This window comes from Hippocampus zosterae, chromosome 17, assembly GCF_025434085.1.
Source record: "Hippocampus zosterae strain Florida chromosome 17, ASM2543408v3, whole genome shotgun sequence".
Taxonomy (NCBI): Eukaryota; Metazoa; Chordata; class Actinopteri; order Syngnathiformes; family Syngnathidae; genus Hippocampus; species Hippocampus zosterae.
Genome location: NC_067467.1, coordinates 6,844,022 through 6,857,397, shown reverse-complemented (window position 1 = coordinate 6,857,397; position 13,376 = coordinate 6,844,022). Strand labels below are relative to the sequence as shown.

Genomic DNA, 13,376 nt, shown 5'->3' with positions numbered 1-13,376 from the left:
CCTCTTAAACAGACAACAAGAGGAGCCGCTGCGGGTGCCCGCGCCGCCATTTGTATTCATTTTTACTGAAATGTATTTAGTCCAAGAAAAAGCCAATTACGATTTGAGAGCCACTGGACTATATTGTTCCTGTTCATGGCATGTGACTCTTCAGCAGCGAATCTCCCCAAAATAGAGAAATACGAACAGAAATAGAAAATAAGAAAAGAAAATAGAAATACAACTGCACCGGGTACTGACAATGCGTGCATCACTAACATGGACACCATGTCGTGTCCTTCTCAATTCAGTGTCCCTATTCTCTTCCATAAATACCCCTTGACATTTAGATTTGGGCTCGACATGGTCCTAACCCCCAGCCGGTGTGGGTGTGCATGTGTGTATGTGTGTGGGTGGGTGTGTCCTGCCATGACCTACACTGGGAAGCCTCAGACCTCATCAGTAGTTTTTAGCAATTGTGTTTTTATCTTTCCTTACTTGTGCCGTCTGCATTTTCCTGCAAACCCAACACACACACGCACAATCTCTTTCTCAAACCTTCACCCTGCGTTGTTGTGCTATCATAAATACCAAAAGCAATTTTTTTCTTTTTTTTCCTGTAAACAAATGACAAAGATGCCAGCGCAAAAAGATGTCTGTTGTCATGGATTCACGAAAATGGATCCCAGCTTTTCACTCACCACCGATGTTGTCTCGGCACAAAATCAATGACGTTTATCTGCTCGACCACCCACAGTAAAGCGGCATCCAAACAAATTGTCACTTGGAGCCTTTGACATGCGTGCGACAGTTTGTGTCGGGAAAATACTTTTGGCTCTTTATCACAAACCTTTTACAATTGACATTTATTTTTAAAATATGAGGCATGACAATGACCACTTAATGACTCAAAGGCAATTTTAGGGATGAATCCGTTTCTCAAGAGAAAGAAATTTATGGATGGGTGATTTGTTGTTAAACCAGAACAGAAAAGGAAAGTGTATCAAAGTTGACTTGAATGAGGATGCGTCAGGGAAGCCTGTCATATTTAGTTGCATCAGTGAAATTTTAACAGCTACTTCATTTTAATAAATGAATGTCAATCGTGAATAATATGCCATCGGAACATAGCGCTATCAGTGCAAAATACGGCATTTTGTTAAGTCATAAATATTTGAACCACAAAGACATTTTGTCACTGAACGTGTGTTTTTCTGTCAAAACAGGAAATATATTTTAAATTGATCACGGCCGTGTTTTTAGAGTGTGTTATGAGAGGACCTTTTTCTTCTTGCCTTCACTGGAACCATTTTGAAATTTTGAAACAAACTACTTATACCGAAAAAAGAAAAAGTTATCATTGTAAAAAAATAATATTTTTTTTGATGGAGTTAGCCTGTTATGGAGCATTCTGCTGCAAAATAGCCCCCTCATTTCGTTCGGTCAAATCTCCAGCTAACTGGCACACTGAAGTTCTGTTCAAATTTCCTGACTGGCTTTCGCCAAATCAATCGGATGCACTCGACAGCACATGGCCTGTTTTTCATTTGCCTGCTTAAATCTAATGTCCATCTGACCGATGTGTCTGATGTCATTCCGATTACAGTTTGAGCAGCTGGCCTTCCTGTGGATGGAGCGTCAGAAGTCCGGCGGAAACTACAGCCGTTACCGGGCGCAGACGGAGAAGCACGTGGTGCTCTGCGTCAGCTGCCTCAAGATCGACCTCCTCATGGACTTCCTCAATGAGTTTTTCGCTCACCCTCGACTGCAGGTGCATCACCGATGGCTTCACCCGGTAAAATGTACTCGTAATGCGCTCCCAGTTGAGGTCAACAGGCAGGAGAAACGCAGCGGCTGGCGCGATCACGTTGCAGGAGCAGACGTGTTGAGTTTGCGCAACCTCCGGGGATATTATAGTTTTCGACATTTCATTAAGATTAAGATTTTTTTGTCCCACACTGGGGAAATTTACAGTCTACAGCAGCAAAATTGGGGGGTAGAAAAAAGTGTTTACATGCACAAAAATAAATGTTTCAGAAGAGAGCTGTACACAGTTCAATATAAGTGCAATATAATTATAGATATAGTTATATATAAGCATATATGCAACTGGTATTAGGTGGCTGTGATATTTACAGTTGTTACTGGTTTTATTCAGAATTAGTTTGTTTTAATTCCGTTTTAGCAGTTTTTTGTTATTAAATTAGTTGCAATTAGTTTTTAGAGCAGGTTTTTTCATTTTTAATCTTTTTTTTCCAAAAATACTTCGCTTCAGTTTAGTTTTAATGAATTGTAGTATATTTTTGAACATATTGGTTGACTGCAAGAATAAAAAAAAGGTCACTATGTATTGTGCAATAAATGAAAGTAAACTTCCAATTTTCAAAGGCTTGTTTGAACTTCCTTCTTCTGTGCATACGTACAGCTCTACTGAAATACCGTATTTTCCACAATAAAAGGTGCACTGGATTATGAGGCAGACCTTCAATGATTGGCCTATTTTGTAATTTTTTTTCATACATTGGGCGCACCGCGTTGTAAGACGAAATCTCCAATGCCTCCACTAGATGGAGCTACGCTCAAGGAAACGCCAATAGAACGATCAGATGTCAGTAAAACGTATTTAATAAAACAGCGACACAGTTCACTAAACCAACAGCGAGTTTTTAATATTGACTCGTTGAACTCTCTTACTGCTGCTCTATTTCCGTGTTCAACTGCATAACCGATCGCCTTAAGTTTGAACTCTGCATTGTCGGCATGTCTCGAGCAAGGAGCCATTTTGCGGGTCGACGTATTACCGTAATGACCATACACAAGGCGCATCGGGTTTTAAGGCGCGCTGTGAGCTTTTAAGAAAATGGAAGGCTTTTAGGTGCGCCTTTTAGTACAGAAAATATGGTACATATTTATTTAAAACGAACCGCAAGGGCTCATGTAGAATATTAGCTGAAATTGACTATGGACATTTTCACTGGAATTACAGTTTTAGTTTTTTTTAAGCATTTTCATTTTTTAAATATGAACTAAAACGTTTTGGGGAATTTCTGTTTTTATTTTTTTTTATCATTTTAGTTAACTATAATAATCTAGGTTCTGACAATGATCAAAACATCTCTCGATTTCAGCCCTCCAAAAATTGCACGTCCATACAAGTCCGGCACAAGTTAAAGGAAGACCGACAAGATGAACTCTTATTATTCCTGTTTTCAATGAAATTGTGATGTAAATCTGACGACTGGTTTGCTCTTGACATGGTCAAGAATGAGATGAATTCTGTGTGAAAGGTTTGTATATGTGTGTGTATGTGTAAGCAGGATTACTACGTGGTGATCTTGTGCCCGGCAGAAATGGATGTCCAGGTTAGAAGAGTACTTCATGTTCCTCTGTGGGCCCAGAGAGTCATCTACCTGCAGGGCTCCGCTCTCAAAGACCAGGACCTGATGCGGGCCAAGTGAGTCACTGCAACAACATAGAACAAAAAACATTTTACAAATCTTCATTCTGTCCCTTTTTAACATTCTTCTTTACAACATAAAATAATAATAATTAGAGGAGGCAGTTGAAGGCAACCTGCTTATTGTTCATTTTAAGCGTGCTTCACCTCGGGCTGGCTTTTTATCTCCTGGTCTCCTAGCACCTCATTCATCAAATACTGTATCCGCTATTTGTTGTCTACCTTTGTCAAGTTCCAGAAGAAACTAACAAAAGTCTCGCTTCCCGTGTCTTCCCTTGATTCTCTTCCTTCTCGCTCTCGCTACCCGTCGGCAGGATGGATGATGCCGAGGCCTGCTTTATCCTCAGTAACCGGTTTGAAGTGGACCGTATCGCCGCTGTACGTTACACTTGGCTTTTCTAACCCCTCTTTTTGCTTTTTTTCCACAATGCCCGATAAGAAGTATTGAAACTGACTAGGGTAGGCATAATTTTTTCAAAATGAACAAGTGTCACCTTTACACTGCCCGTAAATGTATGAATTTTTCCGCCATTAGTTGCCAGTCTGTATAAACAGTAAATGAAGCCGACCTGCCAATCATCTGAGCCCAAACAGTCGATTCCAAGGGTTTTAACTTTAAAACAACTGACACAAACAAGGATTTTACATGCCACACCAGACACCGTCGCCGACATCATCAGACTGATGTGTCACTTTTTAAAATTGCACTCAGCTGCGACACTATCCCACCCTCTCTCTGTTGTGTGTAAAAAGCAATGTCGGATATATTTTGGGTCCTCTATCAAGGCTCGGATCTTTTTTGCGACCACACGACGCAAGGTCATTCCAGGGCAGTGACAACGCCCAACATGATTGCTCCGCGCAGTACGTTGGCCGACAAAGATTATTACGTCACGTCTCCAATCTGATGCGGCTAATAAAAGAGCTGCGGCTCGATTTTCCCTCCTATGTCGCCCGAGCGTCATTAATTTCACCGCTGCCCATCTCCACTTTTGTTCAGGATCATCAGACCATCCTGCGGGCCTGGGCAGTGAAAGACTTTGCTCCCAACTGCCCACTGTATGTGCAGATCCTCAAGCCAGAGAACAAGTTTCATGTCAAGTTTGCAGGTGGGTTTAAAGTCAAAAAGGGGTATACCGGCCAATCTGAAATGTGTATACATATTTTAGCAGTGAAATCTAAAATATTCTTGGTTCTGACATTGAAAGACAATCTCTGGAAGGCTTGAAGTGTATCAGTTGAAAATTGCAAGAGAAGGACAAAGTGCTGCAGACAGAACATAAGTGCAAACACACCAGGAAGGTATGAGATGTGAAGAGGTGAAAAAAAGAATATTGGATCTCAGAGATATGGTGATAATAGAAAATGTTATTTCCCAATCCGTGTTTTTGTCTTTTCCAATCGACTAGGCTTCCACTTCAGTCAAACCCGCAAGATATGTTTGCGTGTGAGCGGCATTTTAACAAGACTGACTGCTCTAAGCCAAAACGATGAGCCTCATACCCCAAAGTGCTGTTAGTTCAGGTTGTTTTGAAAGGACTCTGAAAAAAAGACATTCCGTTTCCAACAAACTCGGGGCTCATTCAAGTGTGTTATGTCTCCTCTACTTCAGTGGGGGACGCAGGGTCCATTTTGTCACAATTTAATGGTTCCTTGCAGTCGAATTTCAATGAAAAAGAAAGAAAAGGCAAAATCCTGCATCAGAGGGCTTTTAAGAATACATTTGTCGAGGCTCAATGGTTGATCCCTCCAGTGCTTTTTCAATGATGAATTACACAGAGCGGTCCCAAGATGCCTTGGCCAACAATGAACGTAACACAATTACAAATCACACAGTGAACGCATGCAAGGTCGGTGGATTGATTGGCTCACTACAAGCATGAATTCCTCTGTTGCTTTTGCCAAGAAAGAGGACGGATGAATGGTGACGGGGAGAGGCAAGTGGCCTTTTGTGTTTGTCCATTCGGTCATCAGTTCAACTGTGCGTCCTGTCCAATAAGTGAATAAACGGCAGATTGGTATTAAAAAAAAGACACGGTTTAAAACAAACAATGCAGGGCCCACTTATAATGCATAGAAGTTACTGCCCAATGATACACCATCAACTAGAAAGTTCAACAACTGCAAAAATGAATATAGTGAGCAGTAACAGTTTATGGACATAAAAAAAATGACAGATGTGTATTGGTGCTGTATGTTAGAGTTAAATTACAAGAGTGCAAAATGCAAACGTTTTTAGGTTACTACTCCATTGACAAGACATGGCATCATTAGAGAAAGAAGGATGCATGCTTGACCAAGAGCTACATTGGGGCTCGATTTTTGATCAAGATGATTAATGCTCGCGTTTCCCGTTGGGTTTCTAATTGGACTTATAAAGAACTTTTTGTCCCTTTTGCGGTGTGAAAAATATGTCCCAATCAGTCAATGGTGTAAGACTAAAAAGATTTTGTGTGTGTGTGTGTGTGTGTTTGTTTACCTAAGCAACAGAGGACACACACACAAAAGATCAAATGTTCCCTTTGTTTGTGTGTGTTTGTTTACCACAGCAACAGAGGACGCGCACACACACACACAAGCAAAGGGAACATTTCATCTTTTGTAATGTAATTTCTGTTGATCAGCACATAATGGAACTTTTGGTAATTGCAGTGGAAATGCCAAACACATATTTCGTCCTGCTCCTTGCGATTGCTTTTGTGGGTTTTGAATTGACGATGGGACCAATAAATTTGGACTTCTGGATAGGAATTACTGATTGGTTTGACTAATGGGAAGTGATGGCGAATAAGCCATTTTTTTTTCTTTTTAATTCATCATTATTATTATTTTTCCAAGATGATTCAATGCAAAGGATACTGTGCCATCTAACACGATAACTCTAAATGAACTCTGCAAGGATATGAGAGAGCCTGCTGTTGACTAAAGTGATTAAATGAAATCTACTTTAGCTTGGGACCACCTTCCCCTTGGGAGCAGGAGTAGTGCTGCTAAGGTTTGTTCAAATCAAGGTTACCGACGCCGCTCGAACGGCATTTGAGAATGTCATGTCAACCTCGAGAAACCCCAGCAAAGCAAATGTGGCTTGGCAGACTGAAATACCTTAACAGCAAGTCACTGGATGGGCTGCCATGTGTTGCCAGAGGATAAAGAGCTTTTATTTTGAAAAAAGAGGCATGACATTTTGCGCGGAGCAAGCAGACTGACATTTATAGTTCAAAGAGGAAACATCTGGGCATCCATTTAATGGATGTCAATGCAATTTAATGACTTCAGCGTACAGAGCGTTGGTGGTTCGATGAAGAAAGGTGCATCGTTAAACGATGCAGTGTGTCATCCTCACTCACACACACATACAAATGCATTGACAAAGCCTGGCAGCTCACGCTCACCTGACCTCCACAACCGTGTTGCCGCTTTCCTCCTTGTCCGCAGATCACGTGGTGTGTGAGGAAGAGTTTAAGTATGCCATGCTGGCTTTGAACTGCGTGTGCCCTGGGACTTCGACACTCATTACTCTGTTAATCCACTCTTCCAGAGGACAGTGAGTTCACCCTTTTATTTCGGCAGTCAGCCGTTCTTATCAAAAAATATTGGGTACACCTGAAACAATACAAGGGCACGAGATTATAAAAAAATGCTCAATTTTTATTGAGACTGTCTGTGTTTTTGAGTGCGACTGTAGTTTGCGGTTGCGTGAAACTGCACGACACCCTACGGAGAGCCGCTGTCGTAAAATATTAAAATATTAGAAAAAGCTCTCAGTAGAATATACTGAAGCGATGAGCAACTGCCAAGTTCAGTAATGCAATTATTGTTCTGAATCTCACGAAACTCGTGCAAGCGCGTCCGTGTTGAAACGAACGGCTCCGTTCACCGTTGAGTTGAGATTGAACTTTTTCTTGGGTGTTTTTCAGAACCGCACCCCAGGAGGCCTTTAAGCAACGCGGAGGAGCCTTTCAAGTCCTGAGCAGGTACGACTGCTCCATTCACATCCCTCATATGTACAAATAAGAATTATTACACAATATGAACTCCTCTGGAATCATTTTCCCCTCGGATTATACAGACCAAGAGCACCTAATGTGGTGGCCAGTGCGTGTACGCATCCATTTGAATCGTTGCCCCGCGGCTTTTTGCTTGAGGCAATGATGCACGACCACGACGAGTTAATCGTTTCGCCACCTGCAAAGTCACTTTAACACTTGGTTTATTCTGCTTTTTTTTGTCACAGGCCACCCACATTCACACTGCCCCCACAGCCTTGCTTCCTGTTATCACCTCGGTAGCCTCCACATCTAAAGCCGTACACTCCTGAGAACACGCATGTCCACTTCACTTGTTTTATCTGTGCGTGGGAGCTCCGTTGTTCCTTCCTTCAGGTTTCCCCCCCGCCCCCCTCCCATTTCCTCAAGTATTGATCAAACTGCTCCGACAAAAGATATAAGACGTTGATTCTCCAGCTTTGGGTGATAAATCCCTGTGACCACGGTCGTCGTGCCGGAGGCTTTCGGTTAAACCCCGAAAAAGGTCAATCTTGGACCGCCAATCAATCCTTCTTTGTCTCACAGGGAAGGCGGAGCGTGCGCAGCCGACCAGTGGCATCGAACCTACCGCCGCTGCTCGGCCAACGAGGTGCACCACATTCGCCTGGAGGAGAGCAAATTCTTCGGGGAATACCAGGGCAAGAGTTTCACCTTTGCCTCCTTTCATGCTCACAAGAAGTAAGCGACGGTTCAAAGTCCCGACCCCTGAATGCAGTTCAGAGTGTAACTTTCTCCATGGCAACAGGTACGGAGTGTGTTTAATCGGAGTACGCAGGCTGGACACCAGCAACATCCTGCTGAACCCCGGCCCCTGTCATATCATGGGAGCCTCTGACATTTGCTTTTACATCAACATCTCCAAAGAGGAGAACTCCGCGTTTGTCCGTGGACAGCGGGAGCCGTCGTGGGGCAGCGCGGGGAGTAATGCCAGGGGGGTTCACCAGAGCATTTACCACGGACTCACCCGCCTGCCAGTGCACAGCATCATTGCCAGCATGGGTCAGTATGCTCGGCTTGGTGTACTTTTACACACTTGGCTTCTATTTATAGTTTCAGTTGACTTTTAGTCCATCGTGCAAAGACCTTGTCCAGGTTAGTAACGTAGTCCATAAACACTGTCGCTTACACAAGTATGAAAAGAAGATGCACATGATCCCCACCGTACACTCTCCTGGGAAGACTTTGTCAAAGGATGGTGTTGAGGTCAGGACTCGAGCGCTTCCACAACCAAGTCATCCATGCGTGGCTATAACCAATTTGTCAGATGCACAATTGTCCAAAAATGTCCTGAGAAGCCAAAGGAACTGTCGTGACAGACACTCATGTAACAGATACCGGCCCGAGTTAAATTGTTGCAACTTAGACAGAGGACGGGACCAACTGAATGAGTCAGACGTTGACACCTCCAAGTTAGAAAGAAGCAGCACCCTATGTGGCAGATATTCAAACCGGTCTTCCCAGAGGATGTTTGAGGTTTTACGAACACACCATCTGGTGGAGAAGAGTTGAATTGTTCTGTTCACCACACCCTGATTAACTCATTCAGTATCAGGCAATTCTGGACCAAGTCTGAAAAGACGTTTAAAAACGTCTTTGGGAGTGAATGAGTTCATTACTGTGACTTTGTCTTTTTCAGGCACAGTAGCGATCGATCTTCAGGACTCTAGCGACAGCAGCCCCGAAGGTCAAGACCCGGGCAGCGCGGGGCCCGGCAGCGGGAGGGGAAGTCGAAGCAGCTCCAGGACGGAGATGAGCGGGGCCAACACTTTGGCATTGCCCGTCCTGGGTGACTCCGCCAAGGAGAGGCGACACAGCATTGCACCTGTCCTGGAGTTGGTGGACGGCGTAAGCAGCCCGACCTTTGACCTGCTGGGTGACCAGTCGGAGGACGAGGGAGGGGAGGAGAGCAAGGACGATAGTGACAAAGATGAGAGTGCCTATTGGTGGGGTCGACACTGCGAGTGAGTATTTCATCGACTCGGTTGGAGTTGCTTGCGGTCGTTCAAGGGTAACTGTAGCTCCGTCATCCAGGTGGGTGAAGGGCTACCCGCTCAACTCTCCATACATTGGTAGCTCTCCTGCTCTTTGTCACCTTCTACAAGAAAAGATGCATTTTTGCTGCCTACGTATGGACAAGGTAAGCGCTCGAAAACTGATCGCCGTCCGATTCTGCAGTGACTGCATAGTCGCTCTCCTCCTTCTTCAACAGGCTTGTCACCATATCCCATTTGAAGATGCCCGCTCCTACGGCTTCAAAACCAAACTGATCATCGTGTCAGCAGAGAGTGCGGGAAACGGCCTTTACAATTTCATCGTACCTCTTCGGGCCTACTACCGGCCCAGAAAGGAGTTGAACCCCATTGTACTGCTTTTGGAGAGCATGTGAGATGGTCCACTTCATTCTGGCTAGTATTTGGTTGTGGCTGATTGTGTGAGCAAAAAAAGGATACGCAAGGCTCCTCGGAAAGGACTGCTCTGAGCATAGCTACACCACTATAAATCTTAGGGTGGTAAAACGTGGTCTTCTCCGGTGAGGGAGATGAAGTGAGCTATTGTTAGCCACAGTAAACATGATTTGTGAAATGTCGAATGCTTTCAGGTCATTGTGCTGCACAATGCTGCGTTTGGTGGCTGGTATAGTCCAAAAATAGCAGGTCAAAAATGCAATAAAATGATGAGTCACTCCAGAGTCTTGCTGTGCTAAATTCATTTAGACTGGGAAGAGGGGCTGGGGGCGGGTGTTGGCATCATTGAAGTAAAACTGATACGTTTTTGTTTGGATTGGTCTAGACCCGAGGCAGACTTCCTGGAGGCAATCTGCTGGTTCCCCATGGTTTTCTACACAGTGGGCTCTATGGACAAGTAAGGCACATCCAAGACACCATCCATACCCCGGAGAATGATGTCTATTGCCAGGTCACAAAGTACAAGCAACGTGTCAGAAGTTGCCACCTTTGTGGCAGAAAATAGAACCCTTGCAACATACGAGGGAACGGTGAACTTTTCTTTGACAGATCTGCCGTAAAGGTGACAGTTACTGTCACCTTTGGGCCAGAGTTCCGTCTATCAGTCAGAACGTGTGACACAAAAAGTGGCACCTACAGTATGTGACAGTGGCACATGAGCATGATAGTTGAACCTAGTTGACAGACACACGTCGTGATCCTGATGTGACAATGGCAACTTTGTGTGACACCAACGGAGACTCAACTTTGATTGGAATCCGGGACATACAACGCCTATGAGTCAAATAGGTTCAAAGAGTAACTCCAATGTGATGGTAGCGCCGATTCAACACAGTGGCACATTTAAGATAAACAATGGTAACTTTGCGGCAGCAATTGGCAGGTCTAGGTCAAATTCTCGGACTGATGTGACAGGTTTGACCTATGATTCAGATAGTGGAACCTCTGGGGGGGGGCTATGAGACATGTGCACCAAAAGAAACAGGTTAACTATGAGTCAGATGTTAGTCCCTACGAGACAGATTGCAGATTTTGTAATAATCCTTCTTTATTCTCCCAAAAGTTTAGACAGCTTGTTGCGGTGCGGAGTGACCTTTGCCGACACCATGGTGGTAGTGGACAAGGAGAGTTCCATGATTGCGGAGGAGGACTACATGGCTGATGCAAAAACCATCGTCAATGTCCAGACCCTCTTCAGGTCTGCCTCAATCCACCTGACGCCTGCCCAAATTCGACAAAGTTTCTGACTGTTGTCATCTCTGTCTGCATGCGTCCCAGACTGTTCCCAGCACTGAGTATTATAACGGAGCTCACACACCCGGCCAACATGCGCTTCATGCAGTTTAAAGTCAAAGACCACTACTCTCAAGCTCTATCCAAGCTGGAAAAGGTAAATGTGACACTGCAACTAATGTCATGTCATTCAATGAATGTAATGTGGAAATCTGCTCATCCACCTCGCCCAGGCAAAAGGCACAAATGTGGATCATTATCAAGCAAATCAACAAAATGATCGCAATGTTTATTCATCTCATTAAGAGCTAGTTTAAGCAGAAAATGTGTTTGCATGTGTTTGTGTACGTGGGCGCACGTTACCCGCAGAAGGAAAGGGAGAGAGGATCCAACCTGGTGTTTATGTTCCGCCTGCCCTTCGCAGCAGGCAAAGTGTTCAGTGTTAGCATGCTAGACACACTTCTTTACCAGGTAAAAAGAAAACAACATTTCTTACCAACTCATTGTAGCAAAAACATTTCAATTCTATCCATTTAACGTTACCTCACTTTGGACAGTCGTTCGTCAAGGATTACATGATCTCCATCACCAGGCTGCTGCTGGGCCTCGACTCTATGCCCGGTTCGGGGTTCCTGTGCGCTGTAAGAGCAACTGCAACTTGATCGCTGCCTGGTCATAAATGGATCACACAAAGAGTGCAATGTTTTGTTTTTGTATTCTAGATGAAAATCACAGAGGAGGACTTGTGGATACGGACGTACGGCAGGCTCTACCAGAAGCTGTGCTCCTCCACAGGGGACATTCCTATCGGCATCTACAGAACAGAAGCGCACAAGCTGCCGGTTTCAGAGGTCAGCTGTCACTGTGGTGCAATCGTGAACAATATTGTGTTATACTGTATAGGCCCGAATAAAAGACTGTCTTTTTTGCATTGAAATAAGACTGAAAAACTGGGGTTCGTCTTATATTCGAGGTCTATACATTATACCCATTTATGAGGCGAGATGGCGCCAGATATCATTGAAGCGAATGCTGAACTCAACTCCCCAGGCCAACCCCTGTCACGAAGAATAAAAATAAAAATAGCGGTAGCATGTAGAAGAAAAATTAAAAATAGCAGTAAGAAGCAGTATTAAAAATAATAGAAGAGATAACAGAAAATGGAGAAACGTAGCGACAATCTGGAAAAAAAGTGGGTCGAAGATCGGCCAGGTCAACCGGCAGCTGAGAAGTTATGGTGTAATTTACACTTTAGTTTACATATTTAAATGTTCAGATATTAAGATTTGAATGAGGCAAAATAACATGCTTTTTCTCTCAAATATATTGTTCTAATCATTTGTTTCAGATGTACTGTCATTATTTTCTGTATCAAAATTAATTTGGTCTTTTTTCAAACTTGAGGCTTGAAAAAGAGGGGGTCGTCTTATAATCAGGGCCGTCTTATATTCGGGCCAATACGGTAATCAAGCTGCATCGGCCCTGTAAACCCACACAAGCAGAGACCATCCCTGCATCGGGAATGAAACGGAAGGAAGACAAAAGTTTTATCTCATGTGGGCAGAGAGTATAAATGAGGATGTGATTACATATCAGTCGCAGGTATCCATCACAGTGGAAGACTACGAGGACACCAGAGAGCCCAGGGAGCCCCTGCTGTCCCGAAGTGGCGCTCATCGCAACTCTACCTCCTCAGAGCCCGTCTCGACCTCGTCCCATTCCTCGGACCACCCGCTGCTCCGCAGGAAGAGCATGCAGTGGGCGCGGCGCCTGAGTAGGAAAGGGGGCCGGAGTTCAGGCAGCGCCAAGGGCGGCGCTGGCAGTGCAGCCGAGAGGATCAGCCAGCAGAGACTGACTCTCTTCCGGCGATCGGAGAGGCAAGAACTCAATGCCCTTGTGAGGACCAGGATGAAGCATTTGGGGCTTTCTCCCACTGGCTTCAGTGAGTTTTGCTGCACTATTAGCATCAGTGCTTGTAATTTCTTACTGCCTTTATTCAACGCGCGAGTGGATTTCCCTCTGCAGGTGTCTACTTCATTTCCCACTTCACCTGGTTCGTTCTTCCTCTTTCAGATGGCATGACAGACCAAGGCAACAGACTGTCTTACATCCTTATCAACCCCTCTCCAGACACCAGGTTGGAGCTGCACGATGTTGTGTGAGTAAAGTATGACAGAGAAGACAGTTGTGACTCTG

At 44.4% G+C, this 13,376-nt stretch overlaps 1 protein-coding gene and 1 long non-coding RNA gene across 5 annotated transcripts in view; one reads left to right on the top strand and one right to left on the bottom strand.

The window, feature by feature from the left end:
• LOC127589664 (potassium channel subfamily T member 2) overlaps positions 1-13,376 on the top strand; it is a 37,821-nt gene that overhangs the window by 22,122 nt on the left and 2,323 nt on the right. For 2 of the 4 annotated variants that reach the window (XM_052048911.1, XM_052048910.1), the window contains exons 11-29: positions 1,586-1,750; positions 3,297-3,433; positions 3,751-3,814; positions 4,437-4,545; positions 6,872-6,980; positions 7,354-7,410; positions 8,008-8,160; positions 8,228-8,481; positions 9,119-9,443; positions 9,514-9,619; positions 9,692-9,864; positions 10,273-10,344; positions 11,011-11,145; positions 11,226-11,337; positions 11,550-11,651; positions 11,738-11,821; positions 11,903-12,031; positions 12,777-13,122; positions 13,254-13,338. In XM_052048911.1, the coding sequence (XP_051904871.1) occupies positions 1,586-1,750; positions 3,297-3,433; positions 3,751-3,814; positions 4,437-4,545; positions 6,872-6,980; positions 7,354-7,410; positions 8,008-8,160; positions 8,228-8,481; positions 9,119-9,443; positions 9,514-9,619; positions 9,692-9,864; positions 10,273-10,344; positions 11,011-11,145; positions 11,226-11,337; positions 11,550-11,651; positions 11,738-11,821; positions 11,903-12,031; positions 12,777-13,122; positions 13,254-13,338 (2,717 nt within the window). Of the gene's footprint in view, positions 1-1,585; positions 1,751-3,296; positions 3,434-3,750; positions 3,815-4,436; positions 4,546-6,871; positions 6,981-7,353; positions 7,411-8,007; positions 8,161-8,227; positions 8,482-9,118; positions 9,444-9,513; positions 9,620-9,691; positions 9,865-10,272; positions 10,345-11,010; positions 11,146-11,225; positions 11,338-11,549; positions 11,652-11,737; positions 11,822-11,902; positions 12,032-12,776; positions 13,123-13,253; positions 13,339-13,376 lie in introns of those variants that run through there. The other 2 variants (XM_052048912.1, XM_052048913.1) reach the window with 2 other exon arrangements.
• Positions 3,052-12,827, bottom strand: LOC127589713 (uncharacterized). Its single transcript, XR_007959481.1, has 4 exons — positions 11,942-12,827; positions 11,724-11,849; positions 11,544-11,642; positions 3,052-3,441 (listed from the first exon to the last, which is right to left on the bottom strand). It is a non-coding gene; the product is annotated as an uncharacterized LOC127589713 (long non-coding RNA).